The following is a 24,102-nucleotide window of genomic DNA, read 5'->3' on the forward strand; positions in this document are numbered from 1 at the left end:
TCCTCTGGGTCTTGTGTCCAAAATGGGATTTGGGGTCTGAAGTGCCTGGTGTCTTCAACAATAGGAACTTACCTTCAACCTCTGGGAGGCAATGAAGGGCAACAGCAAAAGCCCACATTGTTTGGGGAGTCTCCTGGACTTCCCAAACCAACAACTCAATAGGGAGGTTTGTTTTAAGTTTGTTTGTTTGTTTGTTTGTTTGTTTTTACTCTTACTCTTTGGCTCTTTGGGGTCTCACCCCCAACTCTCAAATCCACAGAGTCTTATTCTTTCTTATAAATGTCTGGCCTTAGCTTGGCTTGTTTCTAGCCAGCTTTTCTTAACTTAAATGATCCCGTCTACCTTTTGCCTCTGGGCTTTTATCTTTCTCTATTCTAAATACCTTTCTTTACTTCTTACTCATGGTTTGCTGTGTAGCTGGGTGGATGGCTCCTGGTGTCCTTTCTCCTTCTAGCTACTAGCCGTTCAGCTCTTTATTAGACCAATCAGGTGTTTTAGATAGGCAAAGTAACACAGCTTCACAAAGCTAAACAAATGCAACATATAAGAAGGCAGCACATCTTTGCATCATTAAACAAATATTCCACAACATAAACAAATGTGACACATCTTTAACTAATATTCTACAACAGATGTTCTTATGCCTGGTATTGGGTTTTTTTGTTTTGGGGTTTTTTTTGTTTTGTTTTGTTTTGTTTTTGTTTTGTTTTGTTTTTTGGTTTTTGGTTTTGTTTTTTTTTTTTTTTTTGTCTATGGCTATTAGGAGGATCTTTGTCAGCCCGAATGGGATAACTTCATTTAAACTATATATCTACATGTATATACATGGACTTATATATATGTAATCTTAGGTAAGTAATAATATGATTCCTCTATAGAGTTTTCAGACATCCTCAGTGTTATTTTACCCACCTCCCTCGAGTTAAAATACTCCCGATTTTACCCATTTCCATTTTCAAATCTCTCATAACCTGTTAGTCCCCTCTCTCTTACTTACCCCATGATCCCATCTTCTCTCCTGGTTTCTGCCATCACCACATGTTGTATACTCACATCTCAAGACTTGGAGTTAGAAGCCACAGATGAGAGAAAGCATGTGACATTTGTCTCTCTGGGTCTGGGTTAATTCACCCAGTAAGGTCTTTCATTGTTCCATCCATTTATCTGCAAAGTTCACGATTTTGTTTTTTTGTTTTTTTTTTCTCATAGCTGAATAGTATCCCAGAGTGTATATGTACTGTATTTTTCATTCTCCAATTGCCAAACAAAATGAAGGACATTTTGTTTGTTTCCATGCCCTATTGTGAATAAGGTAGCAATGAACACAGCTGAGCAAGTATCTGTGAAGTAGGATGTTGAGTCCTTTGGGAATATGCCATGGAGTGGTATCGCTGGGTCACATGGTAGATTTATTTTTAGCGTTTTGAGAATTCTCCACACTGATTTCCAGAGGTGCTGAAGAAGTTGGCAACCCCATCAATAGTAAGTGGGGGAACCCCTCTCCCCACATTCTCTTCAGCATTTATTATTTGTTGTTTTTGTTGGTCTTTGCCATTCTGATGAAGGTGAGATGAATCTCAAAGTGGTTTTGATTTGTATCCCCTAATTTCTAAGTGACGAACAGTTATGAGATATTTCTTCTTTTGAGAACTCTTTGTTCAGATCTGTAGCCCATTTTATGAATGGGTTGGGGTTTGGGGACGGGGGTCAAGTCTTTGTTTTCTGAGGTCTTTATATATTCTAGATATGAATCCTTCACCAGATGCATTGCTGACAAAGACGCACTCCCATTCTGTAGGATTCTTCTTTACCTGATTGTTTCTTCACTTTTGCAAAAGCTTTTTAGTTTTTTGAGGTCCCACCTGTTAATTGCTGACCTTAATTCTTGGGCAAATGGAGTCCTATTTTTCTTCTCGTGTGTGTGTGTGTGTGTGTGTGTGTGTGTGTGTGTGTGTTTTCAGTCAACTTAAAGAGATAAATGTGGACGGCTTCCCACTCCATTTCCCCAGAGCTGACTTTCTCCATCACACAATTGTGAAGTGTCTAAGCTATACTCCATCCAGGGCCTGTAACAGTCCCTTCCTCTTCCTTCCTCACTTCTGAAGCTCTGAGCTGAAGTAATGAACTGAGAGACTGTGTCAAATCATCAGGGAAGAAAACAGGGCCACAGGAAACCATGAGACCTGCAGCCCCTAAATCCAGCCTCTTCCCAGTGGCTTGGCCTGAAGGTCTAATTTTTACTGGGGAAAAAAAATGCTTGTTGTTTAGCAGTTCCCAGAGAGCTTTCACGAGGCAGATAACTCCTGACTTCTGTCAGAGCTGATAAATTGGCTTAGTGTGAGTCATCCCAAGAATACAGCCACAAAATGGACAATAGGCTCGAACAAGAAGAAGCTTTTCTGGCTGCAGATTTCTCAAAGCAGAAGTTGTTCCTAATTGTGTGTTACTTGGCAGTTTGGAGACAGCTGGATATTAAGCTGTGACTGTCTGTGTGGTGGGAAGCCCGAAGTGGCTTCCTCTTTTTGAAAAGTAGTGGGATTTTATCTTCCTACAGATCATCCACCTTTCCACTTCATTCTCCTTTTATGTCTAACCTTGTATTCAGTGTGGTAAGCGTGCCCCAAGTGTCCCTGGTAGTTAAATATTAGAGAAAAAGGCAAACGTGTCTAACAAAAGAGGTCATATCTGAGCAGGAACCACAGCAGGGTGACTGTGGTGTCGGAGATAAATTCTCTGCCCTGATCTGAAAGCAGCTCTCCTTTCTGGATTTCAGGTACAATTATTTTAAAGTGTTCTTGTGCCCAGGGACAGAGCGTGGGAAATGGCTTCTTTTCTGAGTAATTCTCCACTTTTATTGCTTTGCCCAAGTCTGTCACTGCTATATGTCAGTTCAATTAGCTGCTGACCTGGCGTATTGGGGGATAATTTATTAAATGCATTAAATGGTGTACTGTGATGAGTTTGCCAAGGGCTATGGAAGAAACAAACTTGTGTGCTTAAATATATACCATGGGCTGAGCAAGATCTTCGATGTCACGAAAAGCTACAGAGCCTAATGTGGTACTCTCTTCATGGAAGCTCAGGGAATAAGACTACTGAGTAAGAAAACAAAAATGCAGGTGATGGGAAGACAGAATGAGGATGCTGGCTCTCAGAGCAAGCAGAAGGGAGCATCTCTCTGTTCACTGACACCAGCTTGCACCTAATTTCACCACCTTGCATCTGGTTTGCATACAGAGCAAGGGCCCATGTATTCCTGCAATTCTGTTTTGTTTTATCTTTGAGACAGGGTCTTTCTTTTTTTTTTTTTTTTTCATTTTTTTGTTTTATAATTTAATTTAATTTTACATATCAGTCACAGATTCCCCTGTCCTCCCTTCTCCCGCCCCGCCCTCCCCCAGCCCAACCCCCATTCCCATCTCCTCCAGGGCAAGGACTCCCCTGGGGATTCAGCTCAGCCTGGTAGATTCAGTCGACCCAGGTCCAGTCCCCTCCTCCCTTCACCTAGGCTGAGCAAAGTGTGCCTGCATAGGCCCCAGGTTCCAAACAGCCAGCTCATGCACTGAGGACAGGTCCCGGTCCCACTGCCTGGATGCCTCCCAAACAGTTCAAGCTAATCAACTGTCTCACTTATCCAAAGGGCCTGATCCAGTTGGGGGCTCCTCAGCTATTGGTTCATAGTTCATGCGTTTCCACAGGTTTGGCTCTTTGTCCCTGTGCTTTTTCCAATCATGGTCTCAACAATTCTCACTCATACAATCCCTCCTTTTTCTCACTGAGTGGACTCCTGGAGCTCCACCTGGGGCCTGGCTGTGGATCTCTGCATCCGCTTCCATCAGTCATTGGATGAGAGTTCTACCACAACAGTTAGGGTGTTCGACCATCCGATCACCAGAGTATATCAGTTCGGGCTTTCTCTCCACCACTGCCAGTAGTCTATTGTGGAGGTATCTTTGTGATTTCTGTGGACCTCTCTAGCACTTTGCTTCTTCCTATTCCCATGAGGTCTTCATTTATCATGGTCTCTTTTTCTCCTCCCTCTCTGTTCTTGATACAGCTGGGATCTCCAGCTCCCCTAAGCTCTCTTTCCCTCAACCCTTGCCCTTCATTACCCTGCCTCATGTCCAGTTTGCTCATGTAGATCTCATTCATTTCTCAGACAGGGTCTTTATATGTAGTGCTGACTATCCTGGAACTCACTCTGGAGACCAGGCTGGCCTTGGACTCACAGAGATCCACCTGCCTCTGTCTCCCAAGTGCTAGGGCTAAAGGTGTGCTTAACTATACCAATGTTGCTGCAGTTCTTAATATTTACAAACACATTCTTGATTTGGGTTTGTCCTAAGGAGACAGGCAGATGCTTAGGGACATTTGAGTCCATGCCCAAAACCAAGAGGGGTTTTCCCAATGCTGTACAGTGTTTCTCAGAAAATGGCACCATGGTATCTAGGAGAATGGTATTGAAGCAGAGTATGTGAAAGGTTCCCTCTGAGGAACCTACACTGTGTTCCTGTGACGACATAAGTAGGTGCGGGTAGCTCCATTCAGTATCCTCAAGACGTGAATCTCAAACTTAGGTGAGGCGCTTTCAAGCTTAAACTGGCAACCCTTGGGCCATCTAGTGATAGCCAGATATAGGGCTATCTTACCATGAACAGCTTTGGAGCCCTAGAAAGGGATGTTGGGCTGATGCTGCTACGGTGTGGATGTGCCTTGAAGCACTACGCTAAGGGAAAGACCCAGCTGCAGGAGGGACATAGTGTGTGCTGCTTCCTCCATGCAGTGAACAGAAGTGACTACTGGATAGCCACGGTGTGAGTGGTGGTTCTAGTTTGATTTTCTGTTGCTGTGATAAAACACTCTTGACCCAAAACCATTTGGGAAAGGAAAGGATTTGTCTTATCTCACACTTAGAGACAACAGTCAACATTTGAGAGAAGTCAAGGTGGGAACCACAAAGGAGCAATGATTACGGGCTCATGGTCTGCTCCCTTTCTCATAAAACTCAGGCCCACCTGCCTAGGGACAGTGCTGCCCATGGTGGGCTGAGCCCTCCCACATGAATCATAATCAAAATAATCTCTCACAAACATGGTCGCAGGCCAGTGTGATCTGGGCCAACTCTCTCAGATGACGACTCTCGGCTATGTCAAGTTGACAGCTGAAGGTGACTAGGGCAGTAATAAAGAGAATGTTCCAGAAGTACAAGGTGACTGTGGTCCTACAATGTTACATGTGAGCTAAGAATCACTGGATGGCAAATTTAAAATTACTTAAAAGGTAAATTTCATATGTTGTGAATTTTGTATCAAGTTAAGCTGCTCTCTGGAAGGACACAGGTGCTAGGATCCCCCTTCGTCACTCCCACTCTGGGGGTCTGGACATGGCCTGGGAATCACGTCCCTAATACGATGATGACACTGCTGCTCCTAAACCACACTTTGAGAAGCACTGACCTAGGCATATGTTGGGGTGTAGGCAGGTTAGTCCTTAGCCTCCAAGTCTGGGCATCAAGCATGTGCTGATCACTTGCCGCAGTTCAGCTGTTCATCACTGGTAATCCAATGCTGACTTAGGTAACCAAGGAAATAGGGTAGTTTTTAACCACTGGAATCAAAAGACTTGTTCAAACCCAGTGTCTGTCAGCCCCTAACTGGAAACGCATCCCTTTGCAAATGACAATAATAGTCTCCTGGAGTTGTTTTGAAAGAATGGATAGACCAAAATCTAACTCAGTGACTAGTCTTGGGAATTTATAATCTTGTGATGGGAATACTATAACAGGGAAAAAGAATGATGAGGAGTTGACAGAATTAACCTGTAGTCCCCACATATGTGGCACAAATAACCGTGTACCCTGATTCTAGGACCACTTCCTGGGAATCCTACAGAATTTAGAGAAATGGTTGGAAAGACGATGGAGGCATTGGGCAGTCAGATAGGAATGGGACTTGACAAGACTTAATCCTGAAAACACTGGGCGGTACTCAGGCCAGATCTGAATCGTCATCTCATTAGCTTAGAGTATAATGGGCACTTGCAAACTACTTCTCAAATGGGTGAACAAGTAACTGGGATTTGTGAAGATAACGACCAGATCAGCTGTTCTGCCATCATAGAGAGCCCCAGGGCAGCAGACTAGGAAGCAGTGATGCCCGTGGCCTGCTGAGCATTCTCAGCATCGCTTCCCTGGTGTGGCTTCACTGGAGTGCCAGCATCCATCAGTGGTCACACCACAGGCCCTGCTGTGGATGCAAATGCCACAGAGAGCAGATTCTTAGCCAAACTCAGGGTTCATTGGCTCGCTGTTCATTCTGATAATCAAGGGACTCATGACTCCATGGTCCAGCCGTCTTGTTTATGTGCTCTGGCCACTAAGCACCCAATGGCCCTTTGAGGTGGAAAAAGTATTCTAATATGTGTAGATCAGAATAGTATTGGAATGAGAACAGTCTCATATTTGGGTTCTGTTCAATTTCCCTTCTCTTTTGAGACCTGAAATAATTTCAGATTATTAAACTTTGTGCAGGGAGTGGAGATCGGGGCCCATTAGCTTTAAGTTTTGATGCTTTCTTGGCACTGAACATTAGTTCATTGAGCACCTTGGTGGCTTAGGACAAATGTAGTTGGCTGAAAGTTGGGGGGGGGGAGTATCTCCATGGAGACTGTGTTGATTATAATGTCATCCTATAAGTGTCTCTCGGGGGAGGTATCCTGGACATGCTAGACAGCAGGCCTGCTTCCTCACGGAGTCCCAAAACCTGGGTTTCTGGCAGGCTGGTCCACATCATCCTTGCTGCCTGAAGAGATGAGAGAATGCACTTGTAAAACAGACTGGCAAAGCACCATGGGTAAGGTCACTCTGATGTCTTCTCACCGTAGCAAGACTTTGTCCTTGGGTATAAATGACAAGGACTAGCTAGGGGCTCTTTTCTGGAGAAGGGGTGGCTTCTCAATGTGTGTGACTGCTTTTTTATTGATGAATATTCCACCAAGAGTAACTGCTGCCCACGCCCATGGTGAGCTCTTCCCAGGATGTGTCCACGTTCTTTTCGTCTCGCCCATTGGAGAGGCTCCTTTGCTCCCTCAGAGTGAGTTCTCCTTGGGGGGAGTACCGTCCACCGTCTCTATTCACTCAGTGTGCATCTCTGGTACTTATTCTCCTCAGTGTCTTCCTTCCTAGTGGGCATCTTTGTTCCCTTAGCTCCTCACCTCTCTGCCCACCAGAACGAACCTCCAGGAGCCAGTGTGTGTTTTATGCAGGTCCCTAACCTAAAATCTGCAGCAAGCCTGATACCTCCTCAGTGTGGAATATTTTCAGAATCACTGCATGATAGGGTCACATGGCTTTTCCTCCTCCAAATGCCCAGAGAAGGTTCGAGAATAATCTATCAGAATGAAATAGTCAGAGGTCCCTTCCATGAGGAATCACAAACAGATGAATCAGGAAAAACTGTCTCCAGGCAGAAAATGTCCCTCATCCCATCACTGTCATCCAAAGAGCTATCATAGGTGGGGGTGCTATCAGGGCTATCAATCAAGTGGCTCGGGGTTAGAGCATTTGCCTGCCATGCCTGGTTACCATCCGGTACCAAAGAAAAGGAAATGACTTGAGGAAGGACTGTGGGCACCGAAGAAGGCCCAGAAGACCCCAGGTTGGGGGAGGAGGAGCTGAGGGCTATGGCCAGAAGTCCCTGGGAGTTTTATCAAGCAAGACTTTAAAGGTTAGCATGCCTAGGCTTTGGGGTAAGGGCAAGCTCTGTGATGTGTGTGAGTGACCCTCAGGGTCAGCAACTTTATTAAACCCTTACCTGGTATCTCAGGAGGACAGCGATGTTTTGTGGTTCCAACAGTGATACCCTAAGGAATTGATGCCTGCAAGTCAGAGGACAGCCTTGAGTATTGGTCCTCACCTGCCACCTTGTTTGAAACAGGCTTTCTATTGAGTACATCAGGCTACCTGGCGCACAGGCTCCTGGGGCTTCTCTTGTCTCTGCCTCCCTTCCTCTCATGGGAATAGTGGGATTATAGACACACTACCTCCTAACACAGCTCTGGGGATCGGACCTGAGGTCCTCACACTTGCATTGTGAACACTTTACCCACTGAGCCACCCGCCCCCACCCCCAGGACTCTGTCTGCTCTTCATCACCAAACCTTCCCCTCAACTTATCCTGGAGTCTTTTCTAATTAACTTGGGCACTTTCCAGAGACTGGTCTCTTCTGGAGGGAGCTTGTCACAGCATGTCACCCTGGCACCTAGCTGCCTGCATCTGAGAATGAGCTTCAGGCCCCCAGGATCCTCACAGAGGGGTGCTCTCAAATGGAAGAGAAGGCACCAGTCCTTGGCCAAGCCAGCTTCTCTGCAAAGGAGAGCTGCCCTCAGTGCCTGTGTGATGGTTCTTCCACACCCAGCCTTTCTAAATTGAAAATGTAACACTCCATCGTTCACTGGAGCCTTTCTGCATTATTTTGATACCAGCCATCATCTATCTGCCAAGGGAACTTTGTTACAGCCCTGCTCATCAGTCTCAACTTATCTCTCCATCTGGCAGAGCAAGACTCGACTTCATTTGTTTATTTGTGGTTTGAATTAGACTCCAGTTAACCTGAGAGTGACGGCGGGCAGAGGGGCAGAGGAGTGGTGTCATCAGCTTGGCTGCAGGAACCCTCAGGACCCGGAAATATTGCCAAACTAAGTCATGATGTGGCAGTTACTCTGCCACATTTAGGGAGATGTAGCTGCTTGTGTTGGCCTGGCCAGTTGATTGAGATCCAATAAGAATGTCATCCTGTAACTGTCTCCATGGGGAGGCATGCCTGCCTGGGCGTGCTGGACAGTAGGCTTGCTTCCTCACTAAGTCATAAAACCTTCAGGATTTCTGCCAGGCCTGTCCTTGTCTTCAATTCCTCGAGAGATCAGAAAATGCATATATGAGAGAGTGGGATGCTCTGTGTTGGGCAATTCTATTAGTCTGTTTTCTCTTGCTATCACAAAACGTTTGGTGGTGCATAATATATGAGGGAAAGAGGATTCTTCAGCTATAGTTTAGAACTTGTTCAAAGGCATGGTACCAACATCTGTGCCACCCTGTGGGGGCCTCGTGGCAAAAGATATCACAGTGTCCAAAGGCATGCAAGAGGAAGCAGTCCCATGGCAAGACAGGAAGCAAGAATGATTCCAAAGCCAAGCTTGTTCTTTTGATGTCTCCTTCTAGTGGGAACTAGTCCGGGTCTCTTGGGAGCTGCATCCCTCTGGGAGTGGCACCCCACCTTCCAGGAGGCCCACCTGTGCAAGGCTCCTCACCACCCAGCAACAGCTCACTGGAGCCACTCTTCCAGTATATGCCCCCCAGGGGGCCACTAAACCATGCCCAGAACACTGGCTGCTGAAGGGAAAAGTCCCCCGTTCTCTGCAGCTCACAGAAGTGTGTTTTCAACCCAGGGGACATTCAGGGATTCTCAGTTTTCTCTTCCTGGGAGTCAGGACCGGGTACCACCCGTGGCTCTCCCTGATCATTGGAGAGAAAGGGAAAGGAAGTCTTCAGGGAGGGATAGTCAATTCAACACCACAGACACAACATCACTCCTGCTCACAGCCCATTGCCAAGAATTAGTCACAAGGTCCACTCAGGTGCCAAGTGCCTGGACAGCATCTCTAGACCCCAGAAAGGGACCAGAACTCTGTGACTGACCACACCACACCCTTTGTAACCCTGGAATTTATAGGCAAGGCAATATTGTCTTGGGTTTCTGGACCACCTCTGTTGCTTAGAGCTGTGCCAGGGGAAGACCATGGCTTGCTCTTCGTAGGTGTGAATGCCAATATCAACCTGCTCTATAGTAGGACAGACCACGTATCCCCTGGACCCAGAGATCAAATAAGCACCATCATGTGTACCATTTTCCTCTTTGCACATACCAATAAAGACATTAATATATTGTTATAAGTTCTGGGCCCTAAGACTTCATTTCCTATAGCATCACCTCTGTGGTGGTTTGAATGAGAATGGCCTCCATGGGCTCATTAAGTTTCCATGTTTGGTCCCCAGTTGGTAGAACTATTTGGGAAGGATTAGAAGGTGTGGCCTCTATTGGAAGAAGGGTATCACTGGGGGGTGGATTTGAGGTTTCAAAACACGCTTGCCATTCGTTTCTGTTTCCCTGTCTCTGTCTCTCTGTATCTCTCTCAGTGTCTCTGTCTCTCTCTTTCCATCTCTCCCTCCCTCCCTCCCTCTTTCTGCCTCCTGCTTGTGGGTCCAGATGTGAGCTCGCAGCGACGCTTACCATCACACCCTTGCTCCACCGTCATGGACTCTACCCCTCTGAAGCCATAAGCCCAATTAAATGGTTTCTGTTATAGGTTGCGTTGGTCATGGTGTTTTGTCCCAGCAATAGAAAAATAACTAATACAACCTCACTGAAGAACTGTTGATAGCACTGTGATGTGACTCCTGTCTAAAGCTATTGCTGTGACACTGTCAAAACATCACTTCTTTTTGACAAAGCCCTTCCCTCACCACGTGGGAATGAATGCCAGGACTATCTGACGGTGCCTCATTTGACTGTGTCTAAGCAAACTCTGTTCGTTTAGAAATACCTGTGAGCAGCTGTACACCGCTGCCGCAAGGCATCCTGGGCCATAGCACCTGAAGACAGAGAAGGCCACTGGGACGACTCACTGGGGCCTTTCCTTCTCAGGTTCCCATTCCCCATGGTGTTCAGCAGCTGTAGCAGGAAGGACCTGGAGGCTAGCCTGGAGAAGGGAATGGGGATGTGCCTCTTCAACCTACCAGAGGTCAAGCAGGCCTTTGGGGGCCGGAAGTGTGGAAATGGCTATGTGGAAGAGGGAGAAGAGTGTGACTGCGGGGAACCAGAGGTAAGGGGACACTCTCTGTGTTTGTATCTACTGTCGCCTCTGACTGAGGGGAGGGGGAGCCTGGGCAAGTTCAGGCAGCAAAATGAACATGCTAAAAACTGGTGATAGGCTAGAGACATGGCTCACTTGGTAAAGAGCTTGCCATGCAACCAGGAGAACCTGAGTTCCTAAAAACCTACATGGAAAAGCTGAGTATGATAGTATGTGCCTGCAATCCCAGCACTGGAGAGGCAGAGAGATGCGGATCCTGGAAACATACTAGCCAGTCACCCTTATCTAATAATTGGTGAGCCCTAGAAGTCCCAGTGAGAGCCCTTATCAAAAATGGACAGAACCTGAGGAATGATACTTGATGTTGACCTCTGACGTACACATACACAGGGGAGGAGGGGGAGATAATGAGTTGGTAGTGAGGATGCTGGTGTAATAGAGATTCTCTGGAAAAGTCCCATATGGCTACCTTGCACAAGCTCCCCACAGTGGGTGGCTTCCTGGAGTGCTAGCCAAATACAGGGTTGGCTGTGTCACTAGGTTTTAACAGGGGAGTGCAGTCTCCTCGATTGAAGGGTGCCCCATTCTTGGGGTGATGAGGATGAGAACAATAAAAAGCATTTAGCTCAGAGTTTCTTGGAAAGCAAAGCCCCAGGAGTCTAACTTCTAAGGGCTCCTAAGTTCCCATGCATTTCTCTTTGTAAAGCCTGCTGTGAAAGGGGAGTATGGATAGGCAGGCTGAGCAGAGCGCTTTCTGTCTAGCTGAGATTGTTCTGCAGCCTCCCCTGTGTGCACAGCTGAGGCTCCAGAGGATCCAGCCATTCAGCTTGTTAGTTTTTAGAAGCAACAAGAAAAAGCAGCTAGCATTTGCATCCAGCACCACGCTTATTGAACTCTGCTCTCCAGCCGGTCTCTGGAAGTTTCTTGTTTATATAGGCCCAAGATGAAGCTGATCAACATAAAACATGTAAGTCACTTTTCACTCTCTAAACAGTCTTGAGAAAGAACAACAAAAAGAATGCTGCCACGTCCCAGCCTAACACGTCCCCCCACACACACCCCACCCCACCCACAAAACCAGAGGAGATTGTATTCTGAGTAAATCAAAGCCAAGTGTTTTAGAGCAGGTAGGCTGGGGCTCCTTCCCTGAGAACATATGCAAGCCAGAATGGGAGTCAGGTCTAAGACAGGCTTAGCCTGGTCCATAGGTGGGCTTAACAAGTTCTCAAGAAGCCAGCATCTCAGAGGGCTCCTTTGGAAGGAGGTACCCAGGAAACAAGGAAAACTGGGGCGGGAAGCCAAAGCAGCCCATGTATTCCTGTGCTCATCACGGGAATAATAGAATCTATATCCCAGCCTGTCTCCAAGTCCCTGAGGAGGCTCAGTGCCAACAGGAACGCTCTTGCTCTCCCAGGTTCTGAGAGAGAAGGCAGAGCACTAGGGGGAGTCAGATGAAGTGAGGAGACAAAGAAGTAGTTTTTGTGTCCTTGACAAACTCAGAACTTATCCGTGATAATGGCCTTGTCCACAGCAGTGGTTAATTTTGCTCACAGTGAGCAGGGAGTAGTTGCTGGCTAGGAACAAGTCCTAATTATAGTGTTACAGAATGGCTTCAGGATTAGCAGAGGGAAAAGTGAAGCCATCATGGGAGAATGTGTACAAAGGAGAAAAGTCCCTCAGAGGCCTTGCTAATTGCTTAAAGAAACAACCCAATTAGTTTAAATTACCCACATTTCTCAGGAGAGGCCATGTTGACTTAAGATGGTTTTCTTTGATCTGAATGCCTTATAATTATTTATTAATGCAAATAAATCTAATAGTCCTTCGTGGAATCATGAACGCTGAGATTTGGAATGACTCCATTGGCAGTCATTCACCCCCTCTGCCTCCATGACCATCTACCGCTGTCACGGTGCCCACAGCACGCTGTCATCACTGCCACATCCATCACCATCATCATCCTCTCCACACCACCACCCTCACACTGCCATCCCTGCCACGAATTGCCATCTCCACAATGGCCATCAGTGCCTCCAACATGCCTGCATCACCACCCCACTCACCGCTGCTGCCACACCAGTGTCCCTACCATTGTCACTGTTGCTGTCACTCTATCCTGATCATCAGCATCCTCAGTATTCTCAGCATCAGCCCTGCATCAGCATCATCGCCATTACCACTAGCCCTGCCGTCACCACCACATAGAAGCAGCCCCCTGAGTTCCTATTGCTATCTACTTGTGTCCTGTTCCTCCATCTTCACACATGAATCCTATAGCCTTGGAGAGGTGCTTGATCTCTCTCCAGGGACTCCACTACACTGCAGGGCAGTGTTAATGGTGACAAGTTCCTCATTAGACAGAGCCAAATTCTGTTTGCATGTAGTTCCCATCTTGGTATTTCTGGGGTTAGGGTCCTCTTCTTTTCATAAAGAGGTTTCTTGATATTTTAAGAAAAACTCCCTTCTCATCTAAATCTCTTCCTCCCAAGGAATCTGTTAACATCACAGTGACCCTTTTGCCTTGCTTGCCAGTGTCATTTTAATGTATTTTTTTATGTTTTCAGTGGAGGTTCAGATGTCAGTTGTGCCTGGCCATGGGTTCTAGCTTCATTCTCTTGCTATGCTAAAACAATCCCCGACCAAAAGTAACTTAGGGGAGAGAAGAATTTCCTTGGGTTACATTTCCAGGTCACAGTCCATCATTGGAGGAAGTCAGGATAGGAACTTAGGCAAGAACTTGAAGCAGAAGCCATGGAAGAGCACTCCTGGTGGGCTCACTCTTAAGCCCAGGCTCATACAGCTTCCTTTTTCAGCCCAGAACTACCTGCCCAGGGATTGGCACTATCCACAGTGAGCTGGGCCATCCTAATTCATTTAACAGTCAAGACAACTCCCACCCCCAAGACATGCCCAGTCTGTTCTGGGAATCCCCTTGTTGAGACTCCCTTCTCAGATGACTCTAGGCTGTGTCAAGCTTACAAGGACACCAAACTTCTTTGCCCAAGACTTTCATTCAAACCTGTTGCCTGGGATCTTTTTTCTGGTCGCCCATGTCCAAGTCCTGCAGACACTCCTCCTGATGTGAATCACACCAAACCATGTATCTCCTGGTCCAAATGGGACTCAGTATGTCACACCAGGGAAGCAGGGAATGACAGGTCAGTGTGATGTACACCAGCACACAGCTGGAACAAGCTTGTGATCCCTCACTCCCAGAAGTAAGGCCCATCATTTCTAGGAATGTGCACTGTAGCTTTACCCCAGCTCAAGGTGACTAAAAAAAATCAACATCTGCTCCCCACAGCCCAAGAAAGACTGGTCCTTACACAAGGTTCTTTAATGGCTTCATTCTTTCTTATTTTGAGACCTGACGTTCATTGGCTCTGTTGCTTCTCTGCTGACTCCTAAAATAGTAAATGCATCACTAGACAAGGAATCTGTCTCTTCTGTGAAATACGGTAATACAGACATGGATTTTGGGTAATTAGGAGTTTGTCTCCTGTGAAGTATGGTAGTAGAGAAAAAGATTTGAGGTAGTTAAAAAATGTTTTTACCTTCTGGTAGAAGGCATTAAGGATTCCCGGATAACCCAGTCACCCTTCCAACTAACAAGGCTGGGAACACTGCCCCACCTCTTTTAAAGTCAAGAGGATACCAGTCCCTCACACATCTTTTAAACTTCATTATCTTTCTCTTGTGACTGACCCCCTTTGAAGTCATTCCACTTGGCTACATTCCCTTTGGGGTTGCTGCTTACATTTCTAGTGATTTGAGGGGAGGCAGGAGGAGTCCTTGCAAGTGTTTTAGACCCAGATATCAGATGGCTGCAAGGACGTCTCTGACTCAGCTAATAGAACATTAGGGAAGTCATTGAGACCCCAGCCAGCAGAACAGCTCTGCTGCACATTCAATGGCACTGGTCCAGGATGCAATTAATGGGATCCTTAAGGAGGAAAAAGTTTCTAGATTTGTATAGAGTTGTAAGCCCATAAGCTACAAACCCTCACTGTCATGAAAGCTGCCGCAGTGACTTCTGGTTGGCAGTTTTATCTTACTGTATACATTACATGTCCCGGATGTTTATAAAGTCCTCAAACAGATTTAAAATTTAACAACTTTGGAAGTATGCATGGTAGGAGCAAACGTAAACACTGCATGAGAGATCAGTTCATGGAGTTCCAATAGTGGATGCTGAACAGGTATTTAGGGATGTCCTAAATCTCCCCAGTCACTGGCAGGTTTATTAATTGCGTCTATAAGCCTGATAAAAAAATTCATTCACAAGAGATAGTTTTCAGGAGTAACCTATTAGACAATTAGATATGGATGCGATTAGCTTCATGCCGGCTGGCCAAGTGTAAGTTCTTCAGAATACGTCAAAAATAAAGGAATGTTGAGGACTTGGGCAGCATTAAGCATTCTGTGACATTTTCCTCTAAATCGTACAAATTTCCAAACTACCAGGAGGTTCCAAAGCTCATGGGCTTCAGAGATTTGCTACACAGATGGATGCAGGCCTTCTACAGCAGGTGAAGGGAGCTGACCTGCCTCTCTGTCAGGAAGCCATGTGCTCACATGGTGCGCTGTCTGCTGGAGGAGCTGAATTTCTTCTTCACTTTTGTTTCAGACAGGATGACACAGCTCCATTTTTATGTATTTAGATCCTTTGAGAATGAGCATGCTCAGGCCAGGAACAGCAGCATGAGCCTATAATCCCCACACTAGGGAGGGAGAGATGAGAGGATCACCCACCAAGGGTTGGGGGCCAGCCTGTCTGCAAAGGAAGTGCCATGCCAGCCAGGCCCACATAGAGAGACTGTATCTCCCAAAACAAGACAGAAGGCTGAGGATATAGCCCAGTTGGTAGAGTGTATCCATGAGTCCTTGGGTTTTATAAATGGTGTAAGAGAAAGGAGAGGAGGAAAGGAGAGAGAAAAGGGGAAGGGAGGGAAAAAGAGAGGGGCCAAAAAGGAAAGGGAGGGAGAGAGGGAGAGAGGGAGGGAGGGAGGGAGGGGGGAGGGAGGGAGGGAGGGAAAAGGTAATAAGATGAGAACTCCTAGCCCCAACATCCTCCAGCCCCATTCTGATGACCGGTCCTCTTCCTAGAATGCCCTAGGCCAAGGAACTTACCTTTGTTAAACATGGGTTTCTTCCTCACCCACCTGGCTACCCCACAGGGAACTGGCCTGAATTTTTCCTTTCAGTGCATCTGTATACTTCCAATCAAAAGCAGACCCCACACACACACTCCCGTTTTTTTAGTACACCAGACAAGTGCTGCACCACTGAACTGTTCTCCAGTCTATCAGAAGAGTTCGTTCTCAAAGAGTAAAGGTCACATCCATGCATGGTGTTTTGTTTTGTTTGTTTTGTCTTGTGTTTTGAGACAGCGCTTCTCCATGTAGCCCTGGCTGTCCTGGAACTCACTCTGTAGACCAGGCTAGCCTCGAACTCACAGAGATCCACCTGACTCTGCCTCCCAAATGCTGGGATTAAAGGCCTGTGCCACCACTGCCTGGCCCATGCATGTATTTTTAAATGAGCAACTTCCAAGTCCTTCAGTGATTCCGACACAGCTCAATACAACATGCCCTGCAGGAAGAATCCCCTGGAAGCACCATTGTGCTGCCGACCTGAAGAGCTCCCAGCTCCCCCTGGCCCTCCTCCTACGAAGGGCACTTGAGTGCTCCTGACTTCTCTTAGCAACACTGGACTCCATGGTCCACAAACACTTAACACCCACTTCGCTCTGGTGCCAAAGAAAGCAGTTCTGGAGCAGGTTTTCAGCTCGGAATCTGGGCTACCTTGTCCTTGGCTGTCATTTTGGGTGTGCCATTTACATTCTGAGAGTCACCACTCCATGTGACCCTGCAAATGGACCCCGTCCGTTCCCCTCCTCAGGAGTGCACCAGTCGCTGCTGCAATGCCTCTACCTGTACTCTCAAGCCAGACGCCGTGTGTGCGCACGGACAGTGCTGTGAAGACTGCCGGGTGAGTTCAGAGTGGCCTGACGTGGCTGACGGGTTCGGGTGGCTCCAACCTGATACAAGTGGAGCAGCGGTGGGCTGATTTCCCCAAGCTCACACCGGGAAGCTGCCCTTTTCACCATTGGGTGCCGTCTAGTTCTTAGAATTTTCTGATCTGATAAAATGCAATTTGAATTGCTAATTCTCGTGATCAATGGTCTGTGGGCTACAAATTAATAGGACTGAGAAACCCAAGCTCAACCTTAATATTCCACTTATGCTTGTGGTGGTCCTAACTCCATGAGAAGAACAATGGGAGGAGGCCAGCCCCACCCCTGTCACTCAGCCTCATGCCAGGTCCCCCTGCCAGATACCAATGTCTGGTGGGTAGCAGAGAACCCAGGCTGGTGGTTCCTGGGATGTCTGTACCAACAGAAAGTGCAGGCCACCCTGAGCTGCCAGAGTGACCATTGCCTGGCTTGCTGTGTATTCTGCATTGGCATTTCCACCCTTCATCCTGTTTATTCAGAATGCATGTCTAACAGGGGGGAAGCCTGAGCATTAGTGGCTCCCAGGACAGACTTTAATGCCTTGATACTTAAGCAATTGATCTTGGCATGAAGATCTCAGGAAACTCTGTTATCCACCCCACCCAAGCACATCGTTTAGAAGTATGTTATAATGGTGTGTGTGTGTGTGTGTGTGTGTGTGTGTGTCCCCTCCTGATGTTCACTAAGTTCTGAAGAATGTTGTAAGAAGTACCTGGTACCCAAGTACCCAGTTTCTAGTGCTGGAGGGTGCCAAGAAGGGGATGAGAGAAGATGAGAGCAGCTGAGCCCCCCAGAGAAAGGTTCAAGAGGGTCAGAAGGAGGGAGGGATATGTGGGGATACCCAACTGTCATTCACTTTTGTAGCTTTCATGTGATCCCTTCCAAACTTCAGACCTTCTAGGAGTTGGTAGGTGATTTACCTTGTTGCCTTTGGGAGTATGCAGGCCAACCAAGCCCCAGACTTGGTGGCCTTGACCATGGAACTCAGACAAGCTCCCCTGGACCTTAATTTCTTCAGCCTGAAAGATGAGCTGCTGCTCAGAGACCTAACAGCGCTCACCGCTAGCTGTTACCACTGTGGCTTCTGCTGCCACCTCCTGGTCCTTCTCCTCGTCCTCCCCTACCCTTCCTGCCACCACCAACCTCCAGTTGTTCCCCCCATAAAGTGATAAAGAGGGCCCTGGGTCTCTAACGGATGACAGCCTAGCACTACTATTGAGAGTCCGAGCTTGCTGATTTGGCTACCTTGCCTAAGGTGCCTAAGGATAAGGATAAGGCATGTGATGGTGTCAGCAACCTGAGAAAAGTCTACCTCTTCACCAAGGGAGTCCACAAGAGCCAGCTAGCTTGTCTACTCCTTGGAGAACACAGTGTTCCCGGCAGTTCCCTTCTGAGCTATCTGTGGCTGCCCGCCCAAATGTGAACCATATAAAACCACTTAAGGGGCGGGCTCTGCCACCAAAGGGGATGGGGTTGAACCCCCCACCTGTTGGCCCGTAGTAGGTGGCCTGTTGTGTTCTGCCCCAGCGGAGCTTCTGAGAGCTTGGTACACGTGCCATAAGCTACCTTGTCATTTCAGCTGAAGCCTCCAGGAACTGCCTGCAGGGCCTCCAGCAACTCCTGTGACCTCCCAGAATTCTGCACAGGGACTGCCCCTCACTGCCCAGCCAATGTGTACCTGCATGACGGGCACCCCTGTCAGGGAGTGGATGGTTACTGCTACAACGGCATCTGTCAGACCCATGAGCAGCAGTGTGTCACACTCTGGGGACCAGGTAGGTGGCCTCTCCCAGTTCTGTGAGGGATACTGGAGACGTGGGCTCTATGGGCTCGAGTCTGTCCTTGCTCCTGGGGGGATTCCTCCATGCATGCCCATTCTGCTCTGCCATGAAGCTCACGCTCTGAGACGGGAGGTCTGCTTCTGCAGGAGGCATGGCTGGGATTTAAGCCTGGTCACTGTGACCCAGCATCTGGGTGTAACTCCCACAGTGCACAGTCACCCCCATGGGCAGATGAGGCCTTGATCTAAAGTCCCATTAAAGTTCCAAAAAGCGGAATAGAGCTCAGGGCCCTGTGTATATATCTCTTCCAGGACTCTACTCTGAAGTCAGATCCAGGATCACATAGGGCAGCCTACACACTGGAGTCTTACTACTTAAGAGCCTCAGTACCCCAGGCCTCACTACCAGGGGGTCTCACTGCCCAGGGCCCTCACTGCCCTAGGGCTTTACCATCCTAGGCCTTATTACTAGGAGATCTTGCCACTCTGGGGAGGGCCTTTTGCCTAGAAACCATTCTGGATCTACTCCTTTTACAGTTCCCGGGATCCTGGCTAGGAATCCCATTGGGGATGTTTTCTGAGTGTGTTGCAGTTTTCTTTCCATTGTTCTTGGCTGAGTCCTTACTTAAGGCTACGAGATGACCTCAGACCTGGCCAGAGGCCCCAGCGCCAGCAAGGCCACTATGGTCAGCCAGATTCAGACCTCGAACTAAGCCAGCTCTGGGGGAAACCAGAGACTTTCCTCAAGTTTCTGGTTTCCAGAGGGATAAGGGGAGTCAACCAGGGCAGAAAATGATGACCAAACACAGAAGCCTGGTTTTTAACTGTTATGTGGGTACAACGCGCAAGCCTCAAGTGCCCAGCGAAGACACCCCTCACTTGGAGCTTTCTGGGGAAGAAGCAAATGTAGGCTGACGGCTCCCATAAGTGGATGTACCCTGGAGAGGTAGAATAGAGAGTCTGGAAACTCCTGGCCCTTCACACTTCCTCTTTAGAGTCTCTCAGTGCTGGTCCTCTCACCCATGAGATCCTCAAGACACAGGGAGGGCTACCACCATTGCAGAGACACGCACTAGAAAGACACTCATTATACACGTGTCAAATGGCCCGGAGGACGCGGCATGGATCAGAGAGTTCAGACACCTTTTGGCCACGCAGGGTCACTTTAGGACAGGGGCTAGTGTGGCAGGCCCCAGACATCTCCCATGGCCCTTCCACTCTCCCAGCCCTTCTAGAGGCAGGAAGCTAGAGTTACAGTGGCTGTTCTGCTGCTCCCTTTATGGGAGCTGTCCTTGGCCAGCACACCCAGCCCTTGGAGCTCGTGAGTGGCCAGCTGTGCTCTGAGACCTGGCCCCAGCTCCAGAATGAGCTCAGACGGAACAGCACAGTATTCCCCAAGCCGTTGTGCTGTGTAGCTCCGTGGGCTGCCATGGTGACCAAAGCAGGTATTTGTCAGCGGGGAAATAAAAAAGGAGGGGGAGACAGACAGACAGACCGATGTTGAGACCAGTGGGGCTGGGAGATGGCTCAGTCAATACGGTACTGACCAGGCAGGCATGAGGACCTGAGTCCTGATCCGCTTTTTACATACATCTAAGTAAAAAGCTGAGTGTAGCAGCTCAAGCTTGTAATCCCAGCACTGGGGATGCAAAGACAGAGGATCCCTGGAGCTTGCTCTAGCCAGCCTACCCAGTCACCGAGCCCCTGTATGAAAAAGAACCTGTCTCAAAAATAAGGTAGAACCTTGACAGAGGAAGACAGCCAACACTGACCTCTGGCATCACATGCAAGGGTTCCTGCGAGGGGCAGGGCCGGGGAATGGGGATGCAGGCAGAGAGAGAGATGTGTACAGACTAGACATGCAGAAGTCAGTCTGACTGACAGATGAGCTTCTCAAAAGCAAGAGCATCCGCCTTCTTGAATGCTCCCCATCACGCTAGTCGAAGCTGACAGCTTTATAGTCTGCATACCTTCCTGAAGAGGGGGCATCCCCTAAGAGCCCCCCACTTAGCACTTCTCTCTCCTGCCCCCCTTCTCACTGATGGCTGGGAGGGCCTTGGCACAGGTGCAGTGGGTTTGTCTGGAGTGGTTCTTTGTGCGGGGTACTTAGGAAATCAGAGTGGCCAGGTCTGGGGGACCACCTCAGGCAGTGACTCCCTGGATTTCAGTGGGCCCCCACCAGACCTTTCTCAACACAGATCAGAAAAGAACATCCTCAGTAGAAAGCAGACATGGAAGGCCTCCAGCTGAGGCCACAGCTTCCCAGCCATCCCTTGCAGCACACCATGGCCCTTTCCCTCCATATTGGTGGGACTGCGTAGCTTTCCAGTCAATGACACCACACGAGTTCCCTGTGGCCATGGCTTTAGCGGCTGGTGACAGGAAAAGTCACAACTTACAACTCTGGAGATCAGAGCCCACGGATCCGGGTGCTGGCAGGGCATAGCACATCCAGAAACTTTGGGGGAGAATGTTGTCTTGCCAACTTTTTCAGCTTTCAGAGGTTGCCTGTGTTCTTGACCCTCAGCCCTTCCTCCTTCAAGGCCAACAGTACAGAGGTTGTCTGTCCATCTTCTCTGGCCTCTGCTTCTGTAGTCTTCTGACCCTCCTATTTCCCTTGCAAGTGCTCAGATGATTATATTAGGCTCACCCAGGTCTCCATCTCTACAACTCCCCATCTCAAGATCTCTACATTAATCATGTCTGCCAAGTTCCTTTGGTCATGTAAGGTAACACACTGACAGGGTCCAGACCTGAGAGGATGGACTGGTGCTGAACACTGATGTGGAAGCACTCGACATTCCTTCAGAAAACCCCTGGACTTTCTTGTAGCTCAGCTGCAGAGTGGAATTAGTAGCTTGCCTACCCCGTGCATGTAGCATCCTCTAATGTAGCCCATACTGTGTTCTGTGTAGTAGAGTGCATGAAGGATAGCCCCAATGCTCAGCACCTAGTAAATCTAAACTCAGTCAATGCAATGTGTGTTCTCAAGAGATACTCAAGTCTTGGGGGTTTGTAGAAAGGGCTCTGAGAGCACAGGACAGTGGCCACGATGTGGTGGAGACAGGAGAGACCAGGGTAGAGAGCAGCCAGGTTGGAGGAGTCTGAGAGAAACTGCCCTGCAGTAATCACCTGGAAGAAGTAGTATTTCCAGCATCCAGGATTGGGTAGAGGGCACACAGGGGTGGCAGGGCCAAGGCAGGAAGTGAAGAAAGTTCTCTTTGTATAGAGCTGTGACTTGGACAGCAGTGGAGATCCCCATCTGTCATTCATTCTCTCACTTGTTAAGTATTTGCTGACGTCCTGCTGGGCAGGAGATGCTGACTCAAGAGTCTGCTTGTGCCAGAGGAATGCACTTCCTAGTCCCTGCATGCTTTGCTCAGGATGTGACTCCCTCTGTCCCACCCTCCCCACCACTACCACTAAGCCCTTACCCTGCCCTGGGTGGGATATGGCCCCAGGAGCAGAGGTGACTTCCTGGGCTGGGGGCCTGACCAGCCAGATGTGCTGGACTGAGAGCACTATAGTGCTGAAGCGGTTGGTTCAAATGAACTTTCCATGATTCAGGAAGGAAGCCTTTGTCCAGGATGTGTTTGCAGTGTCTCATCTCCCCACTCAGCAGCAAGAGCCCAGATCTAGACCGTGTTATGTAAGGGTCATCGAAGACCTCAAAGGAAGGGGGTCACTCGGAGCTCTAAAACTTCTCCAGTCATTGCTGGGATGGCTACGGCGTTCATATCCAGTGACCTGGCCAAGATGTTAAGTCACATCAAATTTTCCAGTTGCATCCAGGATATCCGTTACTCATGCCTCAGAGCTGGCTACCCAAAGCTGACCGGATGAAGCTCTTCCTTCCAGCTAACTGTTCCCTTTTGAGATGAGCTTTTCTCAGTCCAGCATTAGATTTCAATAAAATACTGCTGCTTCCAAGGCTCCCTGTAAAAAAGGCCATAGAAAATTCAAAACATGTGCCTGCAACTCATAAGTGGTAGTGTGACAAACTTTCAGAATACCTTCTGTGGGGTTTGTTCATTTACTTGTATTATTATTATTATTATTATTATTATTATTATTATTATTATTATTATTATAGATCTTCTTGTTATCTGAGGCAATTTTCTTTTCCTACCTGATTTTCTACTGCATCTCATGGTTTGTGTGTGCAAGCTGAGGCCAGAAGTTGACATCAAATGTCATCCTCAATTATTTTCTGAGACAGTCTCCCTCAAGAACCCACACACTGATATGGCTAGTCTGGCAGCCAGTGAGTTCCAGGGATCCTCCTGTCTCTACTTTCCATTGCTGGGATCACAGGCATGTTCTGCTGGGCTCAGGTTTTTTTGTTTGTTTGTTTTATTTGTTTGTTTTTGTTTTGTTTTGTTGTGTTGTGTTGTGTTTTGTTTTTACATGGGGGCTGGAGATCTGAACTCAGGTCCCCATGCTTGCACAGCAAACGCTTTTCCCACTGAGCTGCCTGTCTCCCTAGCTCGATGTCTCAAGATTTTAGATGTCGGTATCCCAGACATAAATGTTATCTGCAGTTCCAATGAGATTGAGTTTCTTCTCCCGGGTCAGTCTTTTTTTTTTTTTTTTTTTTGGTTTTTCGAGACAGGGTTTCTCTGTTTAGCTTTGCGCCTTTCCTGGGACTCATTTGGTAGCCCAGACTGGCCTCGAACTCACAGAGATCCGCCTGGCTCTGCTTCCGGAGTGCTGAGATTAAAGGCGTGCGCCACCACCGCCCGGCCCGGGTCGGTCTTAATATTCAGGACGATTCTCCGTTGGCATGGCCTGACCTTTACTCCTGCTCAAATACAGCTGGGGCGTTTCCTCAGGCTGCAGATTTACTTTCAGCAATGTTGCTTGGCCAGGACCACTATCCTAGCGATGGAGACCATCATTTGACTATTAACATCATAGGTATGTGACCCGATCGTCACACGCCAAGTCACTGCCTTCCCTCGGAGGGGTCCCCAAACATGTTGTTATTATAGACCTTATCACTCACCAGATTCTACTGATTTATGCCATGTTAGCTGACTAGAGAAGTTTTATGGGCTGATAAATATCCAGCGTTTATCTGCAAGGCTGGTTTAAACGAGCTTGGTTTACTTGAAACCCACTCAGGGCCTTGTGTGGACTGATCGCCTACTGTAACTGATGGTTACAGAGGGCAAGAAAAGATATTTTGCCAAGAGGCATATTGTTAGGGAACCAGGAAAACCTTGTCCCGTCATGTAAGAAGAAAGTGACAGAATCTGTTCACTTGAACTTCATTTCCTGATAAAGGCAAAGGCCAACGTGGAGAGAAGGGAAGGGCAGATGCCACCGGCTTTTGTCAATGCCTTTGTCTGTGGGTTTAAGTGACAAAGAGAGTTTGCTGACTGGCCTGAACAAGAGCAGTGTGTTTGCAGATGAAGATCATCTCAAGGAGAGAGG

At 47.9% G+C, this 24,102-nt stretch overlaps 1 protein-coding gene across 1 annotated transcript in view; it reads left to right on the top strand.

Annotated features, from left to right (window-relative positions):
• Nucleotides 1-24,102, top strand: part of Adam12 (ADAM metallopeptidase domain 12) — a 319,985-nt gene that overhangs the window by 260,119 nt on the left and 35,764 nt on the right. Inside the window, exons 12-14 of the mRNA XM_028868879.2 lie at nucleotides 10,702-10,879; nucleotides 16,772-16,861; nucleotides 18,466-18,661. Of these exons, the coding sequence (XP_028724712.1) occupies nucleotides 10,702-10,879; nucleotides 16,772-16,861; nucleotides 18,466-18,661 (464 nt within the window). The remainder of the gene's footprint in view (nucleotides 1-10,701; nucleotides 10,880-16,771; nucleotides 16,862-18,465; nucleotides 18,662-24,102) is intronic.

The sequence above is a fragment of the Peromyscus leucopus genome, chromosome 1 (assembly GCF_004664715.2).
Source record: "Peromyscus leucopus breed LL Stock chromosome 1, UCI_PerLeu_2.1, whole genome shotgun sequence".
In the NCBI taxonomy this organism is placed as follows: Eukaryota; Metazoa; Chordata; class Mammalia; order Rodentia; family Cricetidae; genus Peromyscus; species Peromyscus leucopus.